The sequence below is a fragment of the Lissotriton vulgaris genome, chromosome 1_1, assembly GCF_964263255.1.
Source record: "Lissotriton vulgaris chromosome 1_1, aLisVul1.2, whole genome shotgun sequence".
In the NCBI taxonomy this organism is placed as follows: Eukaryota; Metazoa; Chordata; class Amphibia; order Caudata; family Salamandridae; genus Lissotriton; species Lissotriton vulgaris.
In genome coordinates this window covers 1729248520-1729276012 of record NC_141685.1, presented here as the reverse complement: position 1 = coordinate 1729276012, position 27493 = coordinate 1729248520, and the positions used below count along the sequence as shown (strand labels likewise).

Genomic DNA, 27493 nt, shown 5'->3' with positions numbered 1-27493 from the left:
TATAGGGGGGTAACTGCTGGTAACTAGTTGGTACAGGACCCCTCCTGCCCCCCCGGTGGTATCCCTCTACGCTCCACCTAGTGATTGGCGAATATGCAGTTCTTGGGTAAAAATCGCACAATTCAAGTGTTGATATGGGCCCATCTCCTATTTGTGGCTCCCAACTTTGTAGACAAGGGACCACCAAGTTGTCCCGGAAGTTGACAATGACCAGGTCTCCTGCTATGTTCTTGGGACGGGAGCCTATCCACCCCACCCTTCTGACATTTAGGATTGTCCCGTTAATGTTGGATGGAAGCGGTCTATTTTTTGTCAGCCAAAACTGGACTCTGTTTTTTTGGTCCTGGTGACCTTCAATCTTCCCGGTAGCGAGCGCAGGCACTCCCGAGAGGACACATACGTAGGGTGCTGCCTCTGGTGGTAAATTTATGGATCTATTACTCTCGGCTAGCCCCTCAGAACATTTGCCTGCTTTCGACCACCCAGCTCTGGGAACAGAACTATGGGCCATTGTCAGTTCATTGGCTACCTCCTTGTTTTTAATAACTGATAGTACAGGATCAGATGGGTTATTCTGGGCAATTTTGCTGTGTGCAGTCGTGTCAGACATTTTTGAAGCAGCAATTCTCTGAGATTGCTTGTTTGACTTAGCTGGCTTGATATTGTCGTCTATTGTTGAGAGCTTTTCCCCAATTCTCTCTAACCTTTCGATAAGCGTGGATAATAGGGTTTTTACCAATTCTTCAAAGTGGGCCAACAAAATAGATGGTAAAAGGGATGTAGGGGTTTCCAGTATTTGACCTGCTTTGGGTGTCTCGGGGTGGTTGTTTTTCGGTATTTCGATGGTTTCCCCTTATATTTCATACCTTTACGTTTTATGCTCTGGGTGAGAACCTGAGGATGTGCTAGCCCCGAGTGGTAATTTTATCTGTTGTTACGACTGGGATTTCCAGTGGACTTTTATTAAGTTGATGCGAATTCCTGAACTGAGAGCATCCAATACCCGTAGGGCATGTTGTGCAACTGGATTGTTCAATTCCCTGTTCAATGGGGATATACCTGGTTTTGCAAATGGCGTTTAATTCCCTCTGTATTAAAGAGTTCGGCGAGTCAATTAAGATTGGAGGGGATCGTTTGCTACCTATGGTGTCTTTAGGGAGGCTATGTTCTATTGACTCAAAAGCTGATGTTACCCTAGTTAAATATAGGTCCAGTGTCCCCTTAAGTGACCCTCCTTGAGAGGCAGATTGTTTGGCTGACCCTTTAGAGGTCATGATGCGACAAGCTAAAGACCCAACTGCACACACCTTGTGTGAGACCAATGGATATCTAGGAAGACTAAGGAAGACTAAGGGGCTACGGAAAAAATAAACAGGAACATTCGTTGGTAGGCTCTGGATGGTTGGTCTCTAATTAACCATACCTTAGTTCATGTCCTTAGTCCCAAGAGACCAACCAAGAGGAGTGCCCCGACCCGACCTCTTCTGGCCACAGAGGGCCCGCCCTTTGCCCGGGCTTAGCCCGGCGTCCCGCTCGCGTACCGCGAGGGAGGGCTGACGATAGTTTTATGCGCCTCCTGGCGCTAGGATGCGGTCACGTGGTTCCCTGGGCTGCTGGGGATTGCAGTCCCCTGACCTGCACTCCACGTGGCGGCCGGCGCTTCCCCAGATGGAAGTGGGAGCGGGCAGCGGAAGGCAGGCGGTAACCCCAGCAGGTCAGAGAGCAAGAATGGCAACAGCCCTCCACCCGGGCTCCCCAGCGGCAAAGTCAGCAACAATCAGGCAAGTTCCTAAATGCTCCCCCCACTCAGGAGGGCTGAAGATAGTTTTATGCGCCCCGCGAGGGAGGGTTGACGATAGTTTTATGCGCCTCCTGGCGCTAGGATGCGGTCACGTGGTTCCCTGGGCTGCTGGGGATTGCAGTCCTAATGCCCTGTAGATTTTTCTTTTGCCCATGAGTGTTTTTTGCACCTGAAAAAGATTTAGAAGCTCCTGCTGCACTGAAAATTGGCTGGTGGCGGATATATCTGCCCGTGAGTGATTTTTTTGCCCACAGTAGTGCCGCCTCGCGACTTTCCCAGAAGTAAAAGGTGCTGTGCGCCCCCCGGGGGGGGGAGGAGTATTGCGGCGTTAGCAAATGTCCGCAGAAACTCTCCTGCTGCACCTCACCTTTGTGGGTAACTCCTGCTCTGGGGGGCTCTCGCCGCATCCAGCCGCGCCGGGCAGCGGGCAGCAGCCAGGCTCCCACCGAGGACAAGGGCGGGGGACAGGGGAAAGAAGCTTACAGCCGCGTTTAGAAATGTTTGCGGCTCTGCCGCGTTGCAGAGGCTCCCTCGCGGCTCCTGCCGCTTTTGAAAATGAAAGGATTGCGCCGCGTTGCAGAGCACCCTCGTGGCTCCTACCTCGTTTGAAAATGTTCGCGGCCCTGCCGCGTTGCAGAGGCTCCCTCGTGGCTCATGCCACGTTTGGAAATGAAGGATTGCGGCTTCTGCCGCGTTGCCGAGCACCCTCGCAGCTCCTGCCGCGTTTGAAAATGTTCGAGGCTCTGCCGCGTTGCAGAGACTCCCTTGCGGCTCCTGCCGCGTTTGGAAATGAAGGATTGCGGTTCCCACCGCGTGGCCGAGCACCCTCTCGGTAGTCCCAAGGACACACCCCGTAGTGTAGTGTTTTTTGACTGACTTTCTTGTGCAGAGATGGTCTGATGTAGCAGCTGAAGAAATACCAAGCATTACCAAGTCATTTTAATTCACCCTGGAAACCAACCTCACCCTCAAGAAGCATAAAGCCAAAAAAACAGATGGCCTGGTGCCAGCTCTCTCGTCTAAAGAAAGTCACAGCATTTCTTCAAGAAAGAATCTTCAGAACTGGAAGATGGAATCTAGTTGGTGGTAATGCCCTACTTCATAGCCTCCGAGATGCCACAACGGCACCTCTTGGGGGCATTCTACATGCTGCAACATGTGTCATCCTGGACCTGAAGAAATATGCTCACACCACCACCTCCTTAAGACACTCCATTGGCTCACCTTGCCAGCCTGCACATCTACAAAACCTGCTGCATCATTTACAAAGCTATCATCACTGACACCCCCTGATAATATTGCAGACAAACCCACCATCTCTAGTTGATCTCAGCACACCCACAACCAGATGACCAACATAGGGCAGACTAAGAAGAGCAAAAAAAACCAGACCCTTCACATCCATGGATCCAGGATCTGGACCAACGTCCCTGTATTCATTAGGACTGCCTCAACACTGCTCCTAATTAGGAAATAGCCGAACCTCTTTGTTAGACCTGTCTGCATCTGGGTGTGCTCTAACCAACATTATTTATTTTTGTCCCCCTTAGCCTCCCAGTGTTTCTATTTTTATCTTTTATATATCCACCAGGATTTTTCAGTGCTGTCAGGGGGCTAGGTGTTCCTTGACTATGACGCCATTTTCCCCTCATATTCTGTGAGGCCTAGTTATGCTCCTGGAAAATCTAGGGACACTCAGGAACCTAAAATGGTGTCCACCAACTGCCATAACGGACATTCCAGGAGAACAGACCCATAGGTTAACATGAGGAAGGTTCCAGAAACATCTAGTGGCTTCCAGAGGTCTCAGGCCACACTATAAAAGGCCAGTGACCAGCAGCCATTTTGTGCAGTCTCAGGAGTGACCAGTGTGGAGAGAGGCGACTTGTAGAGGAGGATTGCGCACCAGTGGTGACCAGATCGACCTGTGGGCCGGCTGTCGCGTTATTGGGAAGTGCCCCCTTTCAGGCTGACCAAACCCCACTGTCACGTCATCCATAAAGCGTGACCAGAGACATTATGACCAGTTCCTAAAATCCCGGGTCGTGTTGTGAGGAGACCCTTGCCAGCGGCTATCAAGCAACCCTTGGAAGTCCTGCACACCTGCCCTGAAGGCTGTGGGCGGATCAGGTGGACGTCGAATCGGAGCGGTGTTGCCCGGCTGAGGAGCGTCAGCCACAGTCAGCACCCTCGAGACTGGCTCTCATCCTGTGGGGAAAGGCAGTGAAATCCGCGGAGACTCCTACCTGGGTGCAGCGCCGACGGCACGTCTGACTCAGACGCGAGGGAAGTGCCCAGCTGTTCCGTATTGACGGAAGAAATCATCGTGGGAGGAGAGGCGGAGTTCGGAGCCAGGAGGAAGCCGGCGGCGTCAGAAGGGGCGCGCCTGAGGCGGAGCCTGACTGCAGGAAGGACTCGGCCGCGTCAGAAGAGGAGCGCCCGAGGCGGAGCTCCAGCCTGAGGGGACGCGGAAGGAGGCAGAAGCGCCGCCACGGTCCCGCCGGAGGAGCGTCCAGACCGGCAGTAAGCTTTCCCGTTCCCCCACCCCGACGCCGACTCTGCAGAGGCCCCGTCGTCAGCGCCCGGAGAAGACAACTGAGCGCGGGGGCAACTCCGGTCGGATCGCCTCACAGATAAAGTAAGCAGGGAACGTGGGGAAGCGGGAGGCGGCTGTGCCAGCGGACAGGAGATTTTTGAAGCGGCAATAGCCAGCGCAACCGTGAGGTGCCGGGTCCTCACGAAGTAGACATTGTGAGAACTTGAATAACAACTCGCTGACTGTGAACATAAATATACGAAGGGAGGGAGTGAGAAGGGTAACGAACCTCTAGGTTCCTGTGCTTTGGGCAAGTATATTGGAGGCTGGGCCAGAGAGTGCCAATTGAAATCAGAGCTCACGCATAACACCACTGCAGGCAGTTAATCACCCTGAGTCTACTTCAAGAGTGATGTAGCCATAGGATAGATACGAGGAAGCCTTATTAATTTACCTTGTCTCCTTTTAGCTATCTAGCTGGTTGCAAGTACTGGGAGGAACGCTGCTGGGGGTAGACACCTGTTGAGCTGTTCTGGAAGCTGAGAGCAGTGGGGTAATGTACATGCCTTGCCTATGAAAAAGTAGCACATTGAACCTATATAGTGAATTTTCCCTTCTGAATAATTAATTGAAGTATTCTGTGGAACTGACAGTAATTTATCTCATGTGAAATGTACCTGTGATTTAGCCTTGCTAAAGTGAGGAATGTATTGAAGACTGTGTAACTTATGTGAATTTATGCTGAACTAATTGTAAACGGATTTTGCCTAAGAAAAAGAACAAACATAACTTTTATAAAAGGTACTGGTATTTTTCTAAATTGGTGTAGCGTCTTTTATTTTTAGTGGTCAATCATTGAGTTACTGTGAGTGGGTCCTGTAAGCACTTAACCAACGCCTTGGAGTTTAGCTGTTTCCTACTGTGCCAGGCTACCCTATGTAGTCTAGGATATCCTAGGTCCAACACTCTTAAAGAACACTACATCACAAGGCATTATTTATCCTCATCTCAGCTCAATCTCCTCTTAATTGCTGATTTTAAGCTCGTCTTTGACCATATACAGCGCTTCGCTGCCTTCTGACTAAGTTCACACTATAGAAATACTGTATACATATATGCATGTAATCCAATAAACTGCTTGGTATAAAAGCCAACAGCTTTTAATTCACAACAAATCTCAATTTATTTTTTAGAACTCACTAGCAATAAACAGCATGAAATAACTTTGTCACATTTAAAAGCAAAGTATAATTGGAATTACGACAACAGTGTGAACGGAGGACACTACTTTACTGGAGTGGACACAAATCATCAGAAATGTGCTAACAGACGACTCTCCAGTTTTACCAGCCACCAAAGGGATTTATATTGATGCCATGTAATTCTCTACTCCACTTTCAATATTGTTACTCCACAAGGGGCTACCATAGAGTCACAGCACCTGCTGCAGTCTGAATGAACGTTAACAAGGGAAAAAGACTTGCCCTTTGTGGTACAACATGGACATGCATGCTGTAAATCCTAATACTGATGTTATCAGGTGGCCCATCAGGTAGATGGAATGCTAAGTGATGCAAGCGAGATGCATGTGTAGTAGCTCCAGCTAGGACACCCACGCTTTGGAGGTTTGACTCCAGTCTAGGCTACCCTTTTGGGACTTGTAAATAGGTTTCATTAGGTTGAGTGATAAAAACAATTATTATTCAGGTGTCAAGAGATCATCCAATTTGTAAAGGGTATCTAAATAGTTCCCATTAGATCACAACCAAGTCTCATGTGGTAACAGCTGATCCCAGCGTGAATTGGCATTAAGGGCAAACAATGGACTGGAACAAGGCCATCGTGTTTGCTAGAGGGAAGACTTTTGAAAGCATTCCACCCCCACTATGTTTTATGCATAAACAGTTACCATAATTATTATTGTTGAAGGTCAGATGGAGTAGGTCTGTGAGCAGGTGCGTTGCCATGCAAAGGAAACGTATTTAAAGAATGTATTACCTAGGCAACCTGTATCCTGCTTGTAAAAATATTTCGTTTGTGGTTTTAGCAAATAAGACGCAAAATACATCAATCTGAAAGTGAATCTTGCGGTCCTCAACTTTGCAGAGAAGTATCTTTGCAGACTCCTAGCCTCTCAAGCAGTAGTGAGCAGAGCTTTATTGAAAATCACAGAAAGAAATCTGTTAAACATCCCACAATTATTTTATAGCGTATGCACCATTTTCTTAAAGAAACTGTGTGTATAACTCTTTTTAAAATGCATAGTATTACTAATCAGTGGTAAAAGAGGAGAAGGGAGGTCAAAATCAAAAGGTGTGGGTTTACCCAGAAAGAGACTAAAATAGCAATTAATTGCAAAAACATGCCTTCCCTGTTTCTAAGATTGCATTCTTATTGCCTGCTTGCCACTCCTGTTAACCATTCTGACCAAATTAGGCTTCTCTAAGGAAAATAAACCAACTTCCATTTAATTGGGTAATGTTAGCGTGTGAAATTCACATAATTTGCTTATGTGTAATAACAAGAAATGTCACAAAATATCAGCAGATTTGTGTGAAATGCAAATCTGCCATTTTGCACTATATTTAACGCAAAATGCAACTCTGCGTCAATTTTCTCAATTATCTGTTGCTTCCATGTGTTTGCTCTACATTTTTACCACGAGTGGTGGCAAATCATGGTCAATTATACCATAAAAGGTGATTAAGTGGTGTAAAGGTGTAATTTAAAATAAGAGGTGTAGTGCAAAATTCCTGAAATTAAGCTAATTATGCCAGAATCATTTAAATTTCACCCCGTGGTAGACTGTGAAATTTCTCAGAATGCAAAACTCACATTTGCTGCTATACTTTAGCAAGAAATGCAACCAGGAATACATTTTGCATGCAAGGACACATGTTATGTTACAAAAATAGTACAGAGACACAAGCCCCGCAAACAGTAGTTTCTCAGGTTTTTGTAGTTCACGTTGTTCCAGTGAGCTAGCTCTAAATTTTTGTCGCAAATGATAGTTACATTACATGTCGAAATAGTGTAATTTCAACAAATTTCGCATAAATGAATCTGCCAAAATTATATAAAATGATGACAGTAATAGCCCCTGGTATTTACAGGTCTTCGGAACAGCTGATGTGATTTATGAAGCGCTGATCTTCAAAGGGCATCTGAAAAATCTTGGCTAAATGACACTATTGCCAAGAAATTCTATGGCCTCCATAAAAATGATTTTCTTTGCTTAAGGACACAGATCCTCCCTCCATTGTTTTTTTTTTTCATTTTTCCGGATTTTATGTAATGCGAACTTGACCCAAAGGAATCGGATATCAGAGCGCTTTACATGAGCACCAGTTGCTTACACAAGGACAAGATTAAGTGATTTGTCATTGCCGAGACTCAAACCCGGTTCCCCCGATTTGAGATCGACTGCTCTAACCGTAAGGCTATATCCTCTCCTCCATGCTTCAAAGGAAATAGCTGAACCCGTGTGGGCCCTGGAGGGCAAGGATTTTCTGTACGTGTGCAGGATCCTTAATTGCTGGACTTCTATTCAATTTGTCCCGCTTGTGTTACTACTAACCAATCAATCAATTCCTACTTGTATGGCGTGGCTAATCACCCAAGAAGGTATCCTGGCGCTGAACCACGGCATGATTCCAAAGGGTGGCACCCATGTAAAAATACGGCGTTCCTTGGTCTTCGATTATTTATAACAAAACAGTCTTAACATTGAAAATAGGCACCTAAGTTCTTTCAGTTATGGAGAGACCTTTAAAAAACGATACTACAAACTCTGCAACGCCTACATTTACCTCACTATTTCTCCGATCACAAATGTACCATAAAATTGGAAAACGAGAGGAACCATGAATCCGTTACGATTAATTGCTTGAGAGTGGAACGCTGAGGAGAATATAAAAAGTCATTATTTCCGGGGGGACTTTATTCTTCTGAGCGTTTACATTCTCATCATCCGAGTTCCAGGGGCATGTTGAAAATCTATCTTAGTCAATGATGTGTGCCAAAGAACTGAAAATAATGAAATCCGTGAAAGGGGCTCCACCTGCGCAGTTGAAGCCCGGTTGCGTAATATATAACCTTCCATTTCAAAAGTCAATTTTTTTTCATTAGCCAAGAAATCAAAAATGCCATGGGGCATTATTGGGATTCTCGGGTGTCCGGTGTTCATATTAGCTCTGAAAAGTCAACTTTCCAGAGGAATGACAAAGTATTAATACAGCTCTGGAAGGGCTTTCCACAGGAAAGTGAGGTGAATATAAATCAGAAACCTTATTCTGCTCTGTCCTTCCTCTCTGTGCCCATCACTAGCTTTGCTTCTCTCTCGATGTACATAATAAATGATGGCTATTGTTATCGTAAAGACCCGTATACACAGACCTTGCCATAAATGCGAGTTATAGGTTACCATTGACAAGCTGAATTGCATTACATAAAACCTCTATTGGTGGTAATTTTTATATCTGTGCTGCACAATGTATAAATAATAAGCACTATTCACTAATCACTTGTTTTCCTTAGCACATCCGTCCTTTCTTTATTTATTCAAGTAGCTCTGTGACTGGAGCTGGTTAAAAAGCATGTTTAGGTGCCATGAGGCGTCGTTGTTTACAACTTTGTTGTAAAGTGCAGCAAACTGAAGCACAAAGCACAGTCTATTCTGCTACTTGCTCCTGTAGGACTGAAAGAAGTCCCTGTAGGAATACCCTTCCATTTTCCTTCAGCTTTGAGCTGTGCAGATGAGCTGTGCAGACCTATGAACACCATCTATTCTTCATGGAAGCATTATGCAATTCCGCGAGAGGCAGGAAGTCATTTTATGAGGATACTAAACAGGTATTCAATGGTTCTGCCAGAAAATTTGGATAATAAACGCTACATGAAAGATGACCGACCTCCGTAGCTTACACTGATAGGAGCACAATAATGTCTGAAATTACGTCAATTGGATAATGAGCTTCTTGACTATGTTAAACCAAGAGGACATTAACCCAGTTACACAAGATAATTGTTGTCCTGGATAACTAATATAAGGTGTCAATCGACCAGTAAGTTGTCACCGAGTTAGTAAAAGAAAGTTGCCATTGCCTTAGTTAGATCAAAGGGTCATTGGCTCAGTTTCAGTAAGAGGTCGCTGTTTTAGTTACACCAAGAGATCATTTGGTCCAGTTAATTCAAAATCATTGAGTGAAGAAGATGAAGCAGGCACTCAGTGCACTTAAATGAAATAACCATTGGCTTGATAAGATGAGATCCGTTCAGGAGAGAACAGCTTACAAGCCATGGACCATGTCCAATTCATCATAAGGGGCCAATTACGATATCAATCAGAAACTTTTCGCCTGACATGATCTCGGAATCAGGCCCGACCAACTCGCAGCCGGTTGTTCCGCCAGACCGATTACGATGTGACCGAACACTGTTTAGTTGGATTCCCATTGTTTCCTATGGGAGCTCGTGTTCAGTCCGTCAACCAGCCATAACACAAGCTCCTACGGGGAAATAAATGGGGTGTTTGCGGAAAACCTTGTACCCTGTTGCAGGCACCCCATGGTGCCTGTCACACAGTGCATGGTTTTACAGGGTGGATTCTTAGGTACCCCCTCAGCCAGCAACCGGAGCCTCAGGATGAAGGGGGCCCGGCCAGGGGACCCCAAAGTCACTTTCCGATAGTCTTTTCGTGTTGGACAGGCCGACTCGGAAAGGCTGTTGGAAATCGTCATCGTAATCCCGAGGTCAGAAATACTGTCTATAGGGCTGTACAATGTGATTGGATCCGACATGGATACTCCGAGAGCCAGTCGCAACCAAATCAGAGTGACCGCACGGTTTACCTTCCAATCGCGAACATCGTAATCGGTCGGTCAGAATGTAAACTGACTCAGTAGGTCGGAAGGGTTCCGACACAGTCTAGGAGAATCCATCTGTCGGTTGGAGCCTTTCCCACAGGCATCGTAAGCAGCCTCTTAGTCGAAGAAGATATGGCTATTGAAGTGGTTACGCTTGTTGTACCTGGGCCAAGTTTGGTGAGGATTATCTAATCAGGTTCTATTTCCTATGTTTAAAAGGAAAGTACTAAAAATGACTAAATGTAGGTTGGTACAGATGTGATTGCTGCATTACCTAAGCTAAAGGCGCAGATTGGTAAACATTCAGAAGTTATCAGAATCTCTTTAAAGAACATTCCATTTGCTTCCCAATATGACAATGACCTGGTTCAGCCGTTTAACAAGTTTGTTTTACAAGTCTCTGTGAGTGTCAGAAACTAGATGCTTGAAGGTTGAAGCACTTTCCTGATTTGCTCTCCATTCAACTTTGCGTCTATGTTTGGTCTCAGTTCCTACTACTTACCAACCCTTCGAAATTCGGACAACATCCATTATGTAAAAAAGATTTAATGGACCCTAAAGCATCTAATAACTGGGTCCTCCCGTTTTAAGAGTGTGTTAAACTGTTCTTGACATGCAATCTGGCATATATCCTTTGATTTACTACCTCAAGTCCTAGTTATCAATTCATTTTTTTCTTTTCGGTTTTATGTGATCTCATCAATAAACAGTAAACCTGCCTATTTCCCTGAACTACTCAGAATGAAAAGGTGGAAGCACATCTTTGAAATGAGGAGAGGTAGTTGAACTCACTTAGCTCAACACAAGGCTGAGGTATATGTAATTTAAAAGGACGTGAAACCCTGTCCCACAAATGTAACACACTTTACCATTGGGTGCTTGCTCTTCATAACACACCAGGCTAGTGTCTGAGATGGGTCCCTAGACACAGGGAGCTCTTAGTGTGTCCTGAGGCAGCATGTACAGGATTTGCTTGTATGTGCTCTGTTATTTCTCAGGTACACCAGCCCACGTCTTCACTCTCCCCTCCGTTCCATTGGCAATAAGCACATCTTCAAGATGTTCTACGCTCTAATGCAGTCTCACTGTATTCACAACAGATGTAATGACAAGGCCTTCTTCATTTGTCCTTTCTCGCAGTCCTTGGTTCATAGATCTAGAAGATGGTGAGCTGGTAGTCATCTATTGGCTTGCAGCATTATATCAGAAAGCTCCTTTGCAACTGATGTCTGATATGTTAGTGCTAGACTTCGATGAAGCAATGAATTCAGCCTACACTTTCTGGAAAGAAATTGTAGTCACAATGAAGTGGAAGCAAATTGGTGCTTTTTAGAACTGTGAAACGGTTTGTTGGGTAAGTTTATACATGTGGGAATCTCCAGCTGAAATAGTGCACCTGCGGTTTTTGATTCAGTTCATTTAAACAGAGCAAATCAAATGATTTCCATTGTGTGCAAACACCATGACGAATTCCAATACTGTAATCTAGAGCAAAAAACACAAAATTGCAAGCAAAAAACTTTGATTGTATGATATGGGAAATATATGAACCCTTGGCCTACTTAATGCTTGCTGAGACAATGGACTTGCAATGCCAACACTGCTACCAATGAAACGACTGAACCAGGAATACCGCCATATTCTGCTCATGCACTCATTACACAAAGCAACAAAACCTAAACAGGATGCTGTGATGGTGACGTAGGCGCCCAACATGCTCTGGGAGGCTACAAGCATTGGCAACAATGAATGAGAAGGGGGAAATAAAAAAATACATAACTTAAAAATCTTTGATTTCCAAAAACACAGCACAAAACACCACAAATCACTGCTGAACAAGGTTATCCATACACAGATATACAGTATACACAACAGAGTAGAACATGCATGCTGAAATGATCACAAATTGGACAGTCCAAGATGAGTGAAAGCTCGTCACTCCTGTGATGTTTTCTGTGCAAAATTCTGAGAGACTATGACAAAATCACAGATGGTTTTGAAAGGATTAAACCATCGTTTTGGTACTTATTCCCATACCTTTTTGATCCCATTATCCCGCCCAACCCTTCCTTCAATTTGTCACCTTGAAAGCCATATTCTCAATGTAGCCATAGGACGTAAATCTTTTTGGACCTCGGAAATTTGATGACCCACTAAGTGAAAGTACTGTGGGAGTACCGCCGATTGCTCCTGGCCATGCATCTGCACTGCTTTGCAGCAAATCCTGGACCTTTTTATCATTTTTATTGCATTCATCAAGTTAAAGAAATTGCACTATTTTCTCTACTCTGTTTAAAGTGGTAGTTGTGGATGGATAAGAAAACTATCTCTTTTTCATGCAGAAAACTGTTTTCTGTACTTGATGTAGGGATACAATTTTGCGATCTTAGCTACTCAGGTTGCACCTTTATTTTCCAATCTTTTAAAATAAAGCAGGGCTAGAATTTTAATGTAGCAATATAATGCATAGGTAAGATTGGGATGTGCTTGTTCTCCCACGCCGGGTTTTAATAGGTTATGCTCTCCCTCAAGTTAAATGTAAATGTAAATGTAAATGTTCCCATTTGTTCCCCAAGACTTAGGTGGCCTTCAAGAAAAGCTCCTCTGTCCAAATTCAACTTTCTTAGTCTCCTCGTTGTTGTGAGGGGGTAGCAGGTAATTTCGGGGAATCAATTGTTTTTCTGAGGTTGACTTATTTCTTTTGGTCGTGGGGCATATGTGTGAGGGCACAGTTAAGAATGTGACCTGAGGATAGGCTCTTGGAGAGTGCTAGGACAGGAAGTGTCCATCTGTGAATTGTCCTAGCAGTGATTTGTACAGGAGAGAGTATGGCTTTACCATCCCTGATCATTTGCACAAAGAAAACGAAAACAAAAAAAGGGCAGATGATACAGTACCTCCATGGTCTGAGACTGGTGCATGGCTTTGATTGCATTCTGTGCCATTGCCCTTGTAGAAAATGTGACAAACGCACAGCCTGTGGAGGAGGGGGGACAAGGGGGGACAGGGGAGCAGGAAAGACAAAAAAACAACAAGACAAAAGGGTTGGACGCTTGTTAAACCAACACAGTCTACGAGAACGGCCACAAGACGACACTGTTCTCAGTAGTAGTACATGAAAATAAAACAACTCCTGAAATGTTTGTGGTTTGGTACTCACAGTGCTGACTTGCTAATCCGACCATAGATGAAAGAAAAACAAAATGGGGAAGTGTTCTTTTCAGCCACAGGGTTGGTTTATAAATGTCATAGTTCTTTTTTAATTATTCAACTTAACATGTTTTACAATTTTGTACAAATATAACACAAATTCGGTTAAACATATGCTTTCACTTTACAACATGTAAATACAGTTTATCATTGGTAAACAAGCAGTGAACCCAATGCTAGATTCAATTACACTCAATACTCTTTTTCTTTTCTTCAGCAGCGCTGGTAATTCAAATTACGCAGCAATGTTTTTTTAAAAGAAATCTTTTCAAAGGTCTGTCTAGTCGTTCTTTTTATTTTACGAAACAAAAAAAATGCATGTGCTTTCCAAATGAGTTATGTTTTTGTTTGGCGCTTCCATAGGATTGTCCTTTGGATGGGTAAAGTGTTATTTTGCTCTATGTGTGCCCATTTTTAAGTAATTTTGCCTTTACAGTGGCATCTGCTGTAACTGTAGTAGATGCAGCCCACAGTGTAACGTCACTACTACTTGCCTCACTGTGACATCACACGGGAGTGATAGCACAACAGGTGCCACCCTACCTGTAAGAGCAAGTAAAGCAAACCAATCTGGGCTGAAACACATGAATACAGGACAATGTTATACTAATTTTGTTTAGAAACATTGCAGCCAACATGAAAAACAGAATAGGGAAAAAACACATGACAATAACAGACTAGACAGTCCCTTTAAAAGAAACATGGCCAGCATGTCCAGATTCGTTGACCTCTGCCAAACAGATTCCCGAAATCAACCCTGTGATGCCCACTGACAGACCAAACTTATAATTTAGCTCTTGAGTGTGAACACTAAGATAGCAATGTTTTTGTACATTAGGACATATCCACCATTAGCAGCTAAGGTCTCATCATTGGTAGGTTCTAAAGGATAAATGTGAATTTAAAAGCATTAAGTATTAACTAAACACCTTTAATGCCCCTGAAGATAATCTGTTAGTTTACTGACGTTGTTAATGCCTTTAGAATGGAATACAATGCTTACATAGTAAAATGGCTGTTCGACAGTACATTGCTGTAAGCAAATGGTGTGAAAGGCACCTGTAAGAAATGCTAGCTCTGTGAAAATTATAGTTGACAGGAAAGATGCACTCAGAATTCAAGGGTGCATCATAATATAGAGGCGTGTTTCTCTCTAGGAGGATGACCATTATTCAGTATTCTAGCCAACAGATTATTTCAAAGTTTGACGCATCATTTTAGTCTACTAAATTCAGATTTGGCATTGCTTGTCTACGAGGTACTTTAATGTTATCAACGCAGTTTAAAAAACCTGGCTATTCCAATGAAACGAAAATGACCTAGGAGCCAAATTGTGATTTTTCACCTCATTTAAATCATTGCTTTCAAATAGCCATTTGTAAATCCAATTGTCTGGATTCTGGCGATGCTTATAGAGTTATAAAAGTTTACCAAAGAGCACACATTGGATAAAAGTTTAGGATGGGCTGAATGGTTGAAACTCCTGGTTCCACGTCCCTGAGAGAGCAGTTCTTCAGAACTAAAAAGCTCTCCTTGACAACTCAGCCTGCAGGTAGAGCACCACCTTGGCAGACACAGTATTGGCATGGACCTGGTTTCTGCTTTAATGTATATAGGAGGTGGTGCTGATGCTCTGGACAACAAAACCCAAGTGTGCAACATCCACAATGACAGATTGGCTGCTGTTAGAGGACCTAACCTAAGAAACGTGCCACTTTCAACCTCATTGCTTCGATCATTAGGTGCCAGTGGGCATCACAGGGAAACAGACTGGACTTAGCAAAAGTTACACCTGGCTTATGTCTGCAAAGCACTTTTAAAGAACACAGAATATTAACACTACAAATTATGTACCGCTGCAGCAATATGTTTAGTGTCCCTGCCTAATTTTGAGGCAATATTACTTTAACCATAAAAATAGATATCAAATGAAGAAAGACTACACCCCCCCCCCCTCCCTGAAGGTCCGACTCTGTCATTTTTAGATACATTCACACTCCTCACCTACTTGCTGCCCTGTGGCCAAGGAGCACTTCCATTTCTGCCCCACCTCCAAAAATCAACAAATTCCCACATCAAATTGTGAAGCTGAAACTTGTTTTTTTCAGGCTTCCCCTTTTACCTTAGATTTGTACACAGTAGCTGGTGAGATTATCAAGTCAAGACTGCAATAACATTTTCAATGAACACAGACAGTGCCTACCCTTTACCCAAAAATCACCAAACGAACAGCCACAGAAAGTGAATGCATGTCCACCCCCTCCCCAAAACCAAGCTATAGGGTACATAGTAACATTATCATGATATTCAGAAGATGTGAGGAAAGGAGACATAATATCTCAGATGCATCTTAATGGAACAATGGTAAAATGTAGATGAAGTGTATTGAACACAGACATTATGCTAGTGTGGGGGGTGCATGTACACAACATATTAGATATATAACACAAGCATGTATTGTGTGGAATGTCTGCTTGATTTGTGTGTATGTCTCGTTGTTTTGGCTACCGCATGTGCAATTTAAAAACTGCTATCAAAAGATATTCTAACAGATTTTGTCAATGTTCATACAATCATTTCTCAACAAAAGTGTAAAGAAAAAATAAATGATAAGTAAACTACAGTACCTCTGCTAGATTCCATATTCATGCTGTTCACTAAAATTAAAAAGGGTCTTAATTTACCATCAGACTTAAAACTGGCTTTAAAATATAAATTAGTAACTCTTACATTTACAGAGGAAATGACACTAGTGTTAATATTACTGATCTCGTGATTGGCAACAGGACAGATGATAGACACGTGTTAGCAACATATACACATGCCTACATTCACACACACGCCCAACAAAAGCAGCCTTAAAACCACATTTACTAAATGTCCAGAAACCATTACTTTTAGGTAATATCATATGATTAAAGTAACCAGCAGCATTTATGACAATAGCCAACATAAACGTTATCAAAGCTTAAGGAGCATAAACATCATTGGCAGAACTCAATATACCCTCGTTTACACATTTTGTACAGTTCAGAGTGGCTATATGCAAGATACTCAGAGCTGTTGCATTACTCTGAATCTCAAAAGGTTTGAGTGGCTACTAGTGTTAGAACATTTTACTCTTTTACACTTATCTGTAAAATTAAGCATGAAGTAGGCAGAGCCTAAACACATTTTCCTCTGGACTATGCTATACAACTAACAACTTATGACACTAAACTGTGGTGTAATGGAGTTGAAAATATAGACAAATACTGGCTGAATAAAGATCTGTTCAGTGAATAGTTGATTTTTTGTTTGGCATCCTTTGCGTTATTTTCTTGCCATCCAGGTTTCCAAAACAGAAACTGCCAAGATTGTTTTAGTCCCTTGAACTAATACCTCAGCCCCCAGAAACATTAATCTAGAGCTCCCTATCTAGGAAATCCAATGACCATGGACAAGCTTGGCAGAATAAAGTGAGCTAAACTTAAAATATAGTGCACAATTATAGTTAGCTCTGCAAACTATTAATGGTGAATTACTGTGGTTTTCTTTTCCTAAACATTAATGTTGTCACTGACATATTCACCTAACTATAACGTTACTTTAACCTTTGTTTATTTCAGTGAAATTCTAAAGTTTTTTTTAAGCAGATCTTTTTATGACACCTAACTATCAAATTACTTTAACCTTTGTTTTTTCAATTAATTTCTAGGATTTTTTAACTTAAAGTAATATTTTATTACCATATGTAAAACGAACCGTAGCAAACATCGCACAGGGCCTTATGTTCTTTAAAGGGGAAAGGTGCGAAGTAGCCCCACTCCCAAGCCTCATTAAGCCCATTAAACCCTGGGGACTCCATGGCCTTATGTTCTTTAAAGGGAAGGAGGGCCAAGTGAAACCAACCATCCCGATTTACACCAAATTACAAAAACAGCACAATCTGCAGACCAGGATCCAGCTTCCTGCCAAATTTGGTGTAATTCCGTTCAGCAGTTTTTGCTGCAGCCCTTCTTAACCCCTTCGATGCTGATGACGAGCTCAGCTCGTCATCAGCCACGGGGGCGTGTGCGGATGACGAGCTGAGCTCGTCATCTAACGCGGCTTTTAGAAAAAAGCTGCGTAGCACGAAAATAACCGCTGCAGCGATGCGGTTAAAGAAGTCCTTTGAAAATGCATGTCGATTTTGAGTTTTGGGGCCCCCCCTTTTTTCTTGGCTCCCGCTTGGAGGATCACCCTGAAACTTTGCAAGCACAAACTAGTCAGAAAGTTGAACTTTTTGGAAAATTTCGTGGAGATTTGTCAAACTGTATAAAGTTATTAGCAACACAAAAAATGCTTTTCCCATGCAACAGCTGACCTAACTATAATAGGGTAATATAGATATATCTATATTAATTTGAGGCGGAGCTTTCAGGTGCGGCCCACTGGCACTTATTTTTAGGAACCAGACCATTTTTTCCACATAAGACTTGGATCAAGAGCAAGAAAGAGGAGAATACAAAAGGGGAAAGGAAGAAAGAAGAGAAAAACTGAAAAACAGAGACAAAGAGAAAGTAGGGATGAAAAAGCGAGAGGTAAAGAGACAGGAAGTGCCTGGCGGTGAATTAAAGAGGCATGAAGTGAAATCAAGCTGCACAGCCTTGGGTATTCAGTACGCTGACCTTCGATGGCAGCTGCCTTGGGCTTTAGAGCAAAACTTTGGGCCCCGGTATTATTATTATTATGTATATTTTGTAAAGCGCATTACTACCTAAAAAAGGTTTCCCAAAGCTAAGCTCATGACAGTAATGGCTCTCTTTACAGTACAGTGTAAGAAGGGAGACTGATAAAAAGGATCTGACGATGGAAACAATCAGGTTTTTAAAAGTTTCCGAAATACAGGGAGTATGTCACATTTTCTCAGTGTTGAAGGCCAATCGTCTTGGGCTGAAATAGTTGAATACTTAGCCTCCTTGGTGAGTAGTCTTGATTCAAGGAATTAAGACCAGCCTCAAATGACTAGAGCGTAACGGGCGTGCAAAGAATTCCAAGATGCCAATGATCTAAGATAAAGAGGTCCGCTGTTTGATATGCATTTATGCATATTTCACAATGACTTAAATTGTACATGCTTTTCAATGGGTAGCCTGTGAAGAGTCCTTAACATACTAGCTGTATAGGAAAACTTGGGCGGTGAAGCAAGAGACGTGCAGCAGCATTTTGCACAATCTGGAGGCGTTTGAGTAGTGCTTTTACCACCTCCAGGTACAAGACATTCTCATAGTCCAGTCTTATTATTTTACAAATTACGCCCTATATATATAGGTATACTCTGTACAGACACAAAGCTGGTTTTGTACGGCAATACTGTTGTTACCTTGGTGCTGTTTGTGGGGATAAATATATATTTTATGAGTGTAATTAAAAATGTTGAATGCAACTTGTTACATCTCAGGATTCTTTTTTTTGCTAGATCAGGTCTGAATTTAAAAAGTAGTAACTTTTACAAACGTGCTGATTTTCTCAGAAAGTATAGCTGTATGCGTATTCAATAGAAGATCTGCGCTGAAAGGAAAAAAGGCTGAAAATGGAGGAAAAAACACCACCCTCTTGCAGTCAGAGAGCATACATGACTGTCATTGTCTCTCCGAAGCTATCCAGTGGAAAAATAGGCAATTTGTAAACCTTGCCAACCTGTAACATCCACCCTCTGATAATTTAATATCTGCATTTCCTGAGAGACAGAGAATGCTAATAGAAAGCAAAGGGCGGGATTTGACTCGTCATGAAAGACAGCCTTCTAACCTTCCACTACTGAGACGTGATTGACTGCAGAAGGGGTCTCGAAGTAATTTCCACCGACAGGCAGAATCCCAGGGAAGCAGGTTGCCCTGCCACATACAAGATTTTGGAGCATATCTATTTCACTTGTCATCTTAACTGAAACGCTACATTAATGGAAGTGTTTACCTTGACGGCCAAGTAACTGAGCGCTGGTTTTGCACTGCAAGATGCTACACTCCAGCGTCAGTGGGATGAGGACCAGCAGACATATTCTGCCTCATCTTAACCCTGTACCTCTTTAGCTGGAGATTTCTACTGCAGTTTTGTCTATGATTGAATTACATTTCATTGCTCTGATTGCTATCTTGAGTTGTTTTTGTTACAGATAAATTAATCCGTTGCTACAGTCCACAATGTCCAAAGAAGAACTGATCAATGCAGCAGGTAGGATTTTCTCTAGGGCAATGTTAACCTGATTTCAAGCTTAGTATTAGCTAAAAAAGTAAAATTACTGTTCTGTCCCAGAAATTTTGAAAATACCTTTTACATTTTGTAAAGGACCATGCTAACCGACTTCTCTTGTTTGAACATCTATGGAGTTACGTAGTGAGAGTGAATATAAAGTAGGTTGGGTGGTAATACTAGCAACTTATGAACCACCCTTCTGTTCTTTTCCTTATTCCTGTACACAGGAGACGTGAATTCCATTATGCCAGGGCGGAGTATGCAGAGTGGCACTCCGCAGAGTTCCACAGAGTCAAAAAAATACTCTTTGGAATTCCACCCAACTCTGCCCCGTCCCAAAAAATATTTTTTAAAAAGGGTAAAAAAAAACACTTGGGTGGAGAGAAGGTAAGTGGTTTTATTTCACCATTTTTTGCAGGGGCTGAAGGGTGTACTCCGCTCCACCACGGAGTCAGAGTTTTACCTCAACTTCGCGATCCCAGCTGAGCGCGGAGTTGGTAAAACACTGCAAACTCCGCTAGCGGAGCGGAGTATGACACCCAGGGTTAAATTCCATGCTTCGTGCAAGACAAAGAACAATAGCTTAAAATGGGGTTTACTCTACAAGAGATCCGTTTTTGTTCATGATTGCCTATAAAATAGCTCAGTGATGTAACCCAGCCAACCTAGATATCTGCCTTTAAGTAGAAGGTCACAGAGTTTAATTTTGACAGGGTCAATCAACCATGTTTCCTTTTGTGGTATCTGTGCCTGGATATCATACCAATAAGCAGATCAAGGGCGTAACACAGGTCCCTGCGGTGCGGGGGCCCCAAGCTCCAGGGGGCCCTCTCAGCACAGCACTTGGGCAGCTGAGCTCCTGATGGAGCCCAGAGGGGGCCCCTCCACGTGCCTTGCAGGGAGGCCCCCTCAAGTTTCGTTACGCCAGTAACGCAGTTGCATTCCCTATGCAAAGGCACAAACCAAGGATGGGAATACATTCCATGGCACAGTGACTGGTGTCAGCGGCACCTAGAGGTAGCAACTGTGACTCATACGCTCCTACCACTGACTCCGTTCATTTTCTCCTGTGAGATTTTGAATCTATTAGTTTCATTCTTCTTATATTTTTTTCAATCACATCCTATTGTTGCACCAAGTTGAAAGACTGTCTGATGTCAACTTCTATGATGTCTTTGGGGTGAAGGGCATGTAATATCCCTTACTGTGGTACCATCTAGTGCAGCACAGCACAAATTCAGACTCTATCGCAATCTCCATGATTTTTTTTAGAAAATACCCTTAGTTCCCTAAAGACAAATCAGTTTGTGGAGCCTGCTTTATACCTCTGGTAGCTGCAATCACAAGTTTATCTTTTTTCCACTCCTATCAGGGCAAACTTCAACACCCCCAAACTGGCTTAAAGTACAATAACCAATATAGCCGGTTCCAGTAAGACACCATAAGCTGCATAAACTATGTTTGCAGAATGCTAGCTCCCATTAGGATAAATATATTCCCCTTAAAAGTAGGTTTCAGTTCAGAAGCATACACTGCCCTTTATGGGAGAGAGTCTCCTTGACAAGAAAGAAATGCGTTACTTACCTGTAACTGCAGTTATCCAGTATTGGTATCTTTCATAGATTCACATGCCTGAATCCTTCCCCGTTGTCGGGGTGGGAGTCCCCGGTACATAACATAGTAATGTCATATAGACATATATATACTAATAGGCCAGAGGCCTCACATTAGTAACCTATCTAAGTCCTTTTGTAAAAAGGATCAAAGTTTGGCCAGGAGCCAATCAGCTACTACCACCCTCTAGAACCTTCCTGGAAGGAGCACTAGTCCCTCAGATTTTCGTAAGCACAGTGCTAAGTAGTACCTACTGAGAGAATCAAGGTGAGCCCTTCCAGGGGAGGCGGGTGGGTTGCATGTGAATCTATGAAAGATACCAATACTGGATAACTGCAGTTACAGGTAACACATTTCTTATCCAGTATTATGGGTATCTTTCATAGATTCACATGCCTGAATCAGAGTAGCACGCAATAGTCAGCACATTTCGTATAATACACCATGTAAGACACTTAATAATACCTTATCATTAGTGCAATACCATGAACCTGGAAACATTATCAGGAGGAAGAAATGTGCAAGAAGGCAATAGGAAGGTGGGATGAGAGGAAGAAGGCTCACTTCTAATGAAATATATGACGGAGCACCGCTTGTCCCACTGCTGCATCCTTCATAAGTTCTGAGTCCAAGCAGCAGTGCCTGGTGAACGTATGTGGTGTCTTCCATGTCGCCGCTCTACAAATGTCGACAATGGGCACCCCAGCAAAGAGCGCCATGGAAGTGGAGACTGCTCTTGTGGAATGAGCCCGAACTTTGGAAGGCAGAGGATGTCCCGCTTGTTGGTGGCAGAAGGCGATGGCCGCAGAGATCCATCTTGAAATACTCTGCTTTGTCAACGGATGACCTTTCCTGGGCCTGCTAAAGGCAATGAATAATTGGCTGGATTTTCGAAACTGTTCCGTCCTATGGATGTAGAACTTCAGACATCTCTTTAGGTCTAAGGAGTGGAGAGATCTCTCCGCTGCTGTGGATGGATTTGGAAAGAAAGATTTTAGAACAATAGGTTCATTGAGTTGAAAAGTAGACGGAACCTTTGGTATGAACTTAGGATTGGTCCTTAAGATGGCTCTGTCCTGTTTGAACAGAAGGAAAGGGTCCTGAATAGATAAAGCCTGAAGCTCACTTACTCTCCTTGCTGACGTGAGAGCCAATAAGAGAGCCGTCTTCTATGACAAGTATTTGATATCTGCTTTATGAATTGGCTCAAAGGGGTGTTTCATCAACTGAGTCAAGACAATGTTGAGTTGCCACATAGGTGGTAACGGTCTCACTGGAGGGAATGTTCTGAATAACCCCTTCAGAAATTGCTTGACCAATCTATTGGACCATAGTGACGTTCCAGACGAAGAGCGCCTAAATCGAGAGATGGCCGCCAGGTGGACCTTTATTGAGGCGTGGGCCAATCCCGAGTTAGCCAGGTGAAGTAAGTAAGGCAGCATTTGCGCCGGAGATGACGAAAATGGATGCAGTTTGTTAGCTTTACACCACATACAGAAACTCTTCCACTTAAGGGAATACGTCTTGTTGGTACTGTCAACCCAGGCCCGGGCCAAGACTGCTCTGCACACTTGAGGAATATCTAAGTCCTGGAACTCTCTAAACTCAGGAGCCAAGCCTATAATCTGAGAGATGCCGGATATGGATGCTGGACTTGCCCCTGGTTCATAGTGAGGAGATTCGGGTATGGCCTGAATGGAATAAGCGGCTCCAGTGATAGAAGGTGGAGTTCTGTAAACCAGTGTTGGCGTGGCCACGCTGGGGCTACCAGGATCAGGGTGCAATGCTCTGTTTTCAGTTTCCGGAGAACCCTGGGAATCAGGGGAAATGGACGAAATGCGTAAGCAAAGACGTTGCACTATGCGTTCGAAAATGCATCACCGAGAGATCCTGTCTGGGGAAGCCAGCTTGCATAATGTTGGCATTTTGCGTTGATTTCCGTCGGAAACAGGTCCAGGTGAGGTGTGCCCCAGCGGGAGAGCACTGCGATGAGAGCATGTTGGTTGAGCTCCCACTCGTGGCAAATGGAGCGTTGTCTGCTTAGAGAGTCCGCCAGGGTATTGTCTGCCCCTGGGACATACTCGGCTCGAAGAGAAATGTTGTGTTGGAGTAGCCATTTCCAAATTCGTTGAGATTCTTGAGACAACGTCATCGATCGAGTACCCCCTTGTTTGTTCAAATAGTGCATTGTGGTGGTGGTGTCGGTTCTCACAAGCACTGGGGAGTTCCTGATCCGAGGCAGAAATGCTCGAAGTGCCAGGTATACTGCCCTCAACTCAATCAGGTTGATGTGCAGCTGCTTTTCTGCCAATGACCATTGGCCGTTGATCCGGAGCTCCTGCAGGAACGCACCCCAACCTTCCAACGAGGCATCTGTTGTTATTACGTGAGGTGATATTGGAAGCAGGAATGGAAGGCCCTGGTTCAGATTTTTTGTTTGAAGCCGCCGGTGCAGGGCCTGCGTCATGAATGGCGTGATCTTGATCAGATCGTCGAAGGACCCCGAGCACTGGATCCACTGAGATGACAACGCTTCCTGTAATGGGCGCATACGGAGGCTGCAGTGTGGAATTAGTAGGATATTGGAGGACATCATCCCCAACAATGATTTGAAGAGTCACACCTTGATGGTCTTTTTGGTCCGAACTCGGCTTGCCAGAGATCTTAGTTTGATTTTACGCTCCTGTGAAGGGAAGGCCTTTCCCTGGCGTGTGTCCAGAGTTGCTCCAAGGATGGTGAGACGTTGCGATGGTTGAAGGTCAGACTTTTCCTGGTTGAGCGTAAGTCCTAGGCTCTCAAAGAGTTGAAGACGGGCGTTGGAAGATCTGGTTACGCCTACCAGAGTAGGAGCCTTGACGAGCCAGTCGTCCAAGTAGGGGAAAACCTGGTGATGGAGTTGGCGAAGGTACGCTGCCACAGGAGACAGGCATTTTGTAAAAATGCGTGGTGCCGACTTCAGGCCAAATGCCAACACTCTGAATTGGTAGTGCCTTACCGCCACCACAAATCTCAGGAATTGTCGGTGACTCTTGTGGATCAGTATGTGAAAGTAGGCGTCCTGGAGGTCTAAGGACACTATGAAATCTTTGGAATTGAGTAGCTGTAACACCTCTTGAATGGATACCATACGGAACGATTGTTTCTTGAGGTATCTGTTGAGGCTTCTTAGGTCCAATATAGGTCTCCATTTTTTCTTCTTTTTTCGCATTAGGAAGAATCGGGAGTAGAATCCTTTCCCCCTCTGACCTCGGGGAACTCTTTCTAAGGCTCTTTTCTGGAGCATTAGTAAGAGTTATTTTTGAAGGAGATGGAGATTCTTGTGCTGCATAGGACGTGGGGGGTTCGGAGGAGGAGTCTTTACGAACTCCAAAGTATGTCCGAACCGAACCAGCTGGAGAACCCAACGATCCGTTGTGATTTTTTGCCAATTGTGGAGGAAGTTCGATATTTTCCCTCCAACTGCGTAATGCGGAGAAAAAGTGGAGGCATGTGGGAGAAAGAGGTCATTGCCTTCTGGCTGTGTCCTTTTTTCCTACTCGTCCTCGAAAGGAAGACTTGTTGTACGATGAGTGGCCTTGTTGCTGTCTCTGCTGGTATTGCGGCTTGTATTGCTGTGATGAGCCATAGGAGGTTTTGTATCCCTGATAGCCACCTCTTGTCTGTTGTCCTCTTCCTCTGGAGCCCCGAAAGGAAGTATTTTTATACTGGAGAGTACCCAGGACTTTCGCGGTCTCTGTATCCTTTTTGATACCCTGCAGCATCTCATCTATATGCTCCCAAAAGAGCAGTACTCCATCGAACGGCATGCCCAGTACCTTGGTCTGTACCTCAGGCCGGAACGATGTGGCTTTAAGCCACCCCTGGCGCCTTAGGACTGCTGCCCCTGCCATCTGTCTAAATCCTGTAGAGGCAATATCCATCGTCACATCTATCATTTCCGAGGCGGATCGCTCACCTTCAAGGAGTATCTTCTTTGCCTCTTCTTTTTGTTCTTCTGGTATTGCTCCGAAATATGGGGCAATATCCGCCCACATCTGGTGATTGTATCGTCCTAAGAGGGCCAGTGAGTTTGCCGCCCGGATAGAAAGGGCCGACATGGATGAAAACTTTTTACCAATATTATCTAGTTTACAGCCTTCCTTATCTGGTGGCGCAGTCAGCGCGGCCGACGGATTACTAGATTTACGCTGTGCAGCCAGCGTAATAACAGAGTCCGGTTTAGTTTGGCCTATAAGGCATGCCGGAGCTGTGTCTGGGGCCTTATATTTCTTGTCGAGCCTGGGCGGAACTGGAAGCAGAGATGAGGGGTTATTCATTATCTTCACCCCCTGATTCCAGATGTAATCAATAATAGGGATGGATCGCACAGGCTTCTTGAATGGCTCTTTAAAGTCATACAGGAAGCAATCCTGGGTTTGAGTGGTCATTTGGATTTTAAATCTTGCTGCAGCCCTTTCCACAATATTATGAAACCCCCCGATATCCTCTGGGGGTGAATCCACCTGTGCCTGGTCAGGGGATGCCGGATCCTGAATAACATAGTTATTCCATTCATCGTCCTGTATTTCTCCTTCCTCTTGCTGTCCCTCTTCTTCTACTACTTCCTCTTCATCATCAGAAGGTAGAGGTGGTAAAGTGACAGGATCTTGACAAATGACCAGTGGAGGTGGTCTAGGGCGAGGAAGTTGGTGAGGTATCACAGGTGTAGGTTGATTTACTGGAGGAGGCGGAGTGGGCGGAAACCGTTGCTTGTAGTCCGCTATGAGAAATTGCAGGTCCGTCACTATTGATGCTGGGAGGCACACCATAGGTTGTGAAGAAGGAGGCGGAGTAATTTGACATTCCTCCTGATATCGCCCTTCATCCTGGTCCAGGTCTTCACAGTCTGAGCTTTCATGGACCTTAACGTGGAGTTCTCATGGACTTGTCGCAGTTTGGAACATTGAACCGTCATCAGAATCCTCTGTGTCCAGCAGATGGGCCGGTGGCAGTGGCTTGACTCCGCTAGGCGACGTCAAGTCTGGCGTTAAAGTACTCGTTGTCAGTCTGTAGTGTGTGTAAGAGTACCTCAGCGAAGGGGACTCTGTCGTCGACGAGCCCGTCAACGGGGTGGTCGTCGACGGTGGAGCGTCTACGGCCATAGCAGATGTCTCTGTTGTCTTCATCGACGACGATGCTGTCGACGGCAGCGTCGACGGTTGTTTCTTCGTCAACGGCAGTGTCGACGCTGGACCTGTCGTTGATGGCTTTGTCGACGATCGCGTCGACGTCGATGGCTTCGTCGACGCTGGTGTCGATGTCGATGACTTCGTCGACGATGGAGCCGTCAATGGTGCCTTAGAGGCCGTCGATGAGGATGTTGTTAACACTGATGTGACTCTCGTCGACGACGATGACTTTGCTTTCGTCAACGTGTTAGAGGTCGTCAACGGCGGCGTCATCGACGATTTTTTAATAGCAATGACAGATATAATAGACCTACCCGTCAACGACGATGCCGTGGTAGTCGTCATGGCGGAGAAGGACGATGCCGTCGACGTAGATATAGTTGCTGGCGACGTCGTCACAGACATGGCCGAAGTTACCAGCAAAGGCTTCTTGAAGGTGGTATCCTGAAGAGAACTCTTCCCTGCCATGGCCTGTGGATGAACCTCTGAAGACTTGGGCGTCTTCTTTTGAGGTGGCTTTGCAGACCGGTCTGGAGATGACGGTCTGGGTTTTTTGGAGGAGGAGTGTGAGCTCCTAAAGTAACACTCGCTCTCACCTGAAGAGACTGTCTGATCTTTCTCTTTAAGTCTCTTGAGCCATAAAAGCAGGCGCCCCTCTCTGTCCTTCAGGGTCTTGGCAGAGAAACTGCGGCAGACTTTGCAATCCTTCGCAGAGTGGTCAGGATAGAAACAGAAGGGTTAGTCTTCATGCCTGTCATCCACATGTAGTCTCAACTTGCTGCATGAAGCACAGGGTCTAAAGAGCCCTTCTTTAGGAGTGTCAGACATGGTGGACTGTAGTACTCCTCCACAAGAATACGTTCTGTGAGAAAATATGGAATAAATCCAGAAATACTAGAAAGCTGAGCGGAGCTCAGTGGAGACTCCCTTAGCACGACGTGCGGTAGAAAATCTGAGGGTCTAGGGCTCCTTCCAGGAAGGTTCTAGAGGGTGGTAGTAGCTGATTGGCTCCTGGCCAAAGTTTGGTCCTTTTTACAAAAGGACTTAGATAGGTTACTGATGTAAGCCTCTGGCCTATTAGTAT

At 44.4% G+C, this 27493-nt stretch overlaps 1 protein-coding gene across 26 annotated transcripts in view; it reads right to left on the bottom strand.

Annotated features, from left to right (window-relative positions):
- The window catches only part of CELF2 (CUGBP Elav-like family member 2), a 1275464-nt gene that overhangs the window by 179619 nt on the left and 1068352 nt on the right, over positions 1 to 27493 (bottom strand). For 19 of the 26 annotated variants that reach the window (XM_086918974.1, XM_086918970.1, XM_086918972.1 and 16 more), the window contains 2 exons: positions 16039 to 16068; positions 13099 to 13178 (listed from right to left, as the gene is read on the bottom strand). In XM_086918974.1, the coding sequence (XP_086775100.1) occupies positions 13099 to 13178; positions 16039 to 16068 (110 nt within the window). The remainder of the gene's footprint in view (positions 1 to 13098; positions 13179 to 16038; positions 16069 to 27493) is intronic. The other 7 variants (XM_086918984.1, XM_086918978.1, XM_086918992.1 and 4 more) reach the window with 1 other exon arrangement.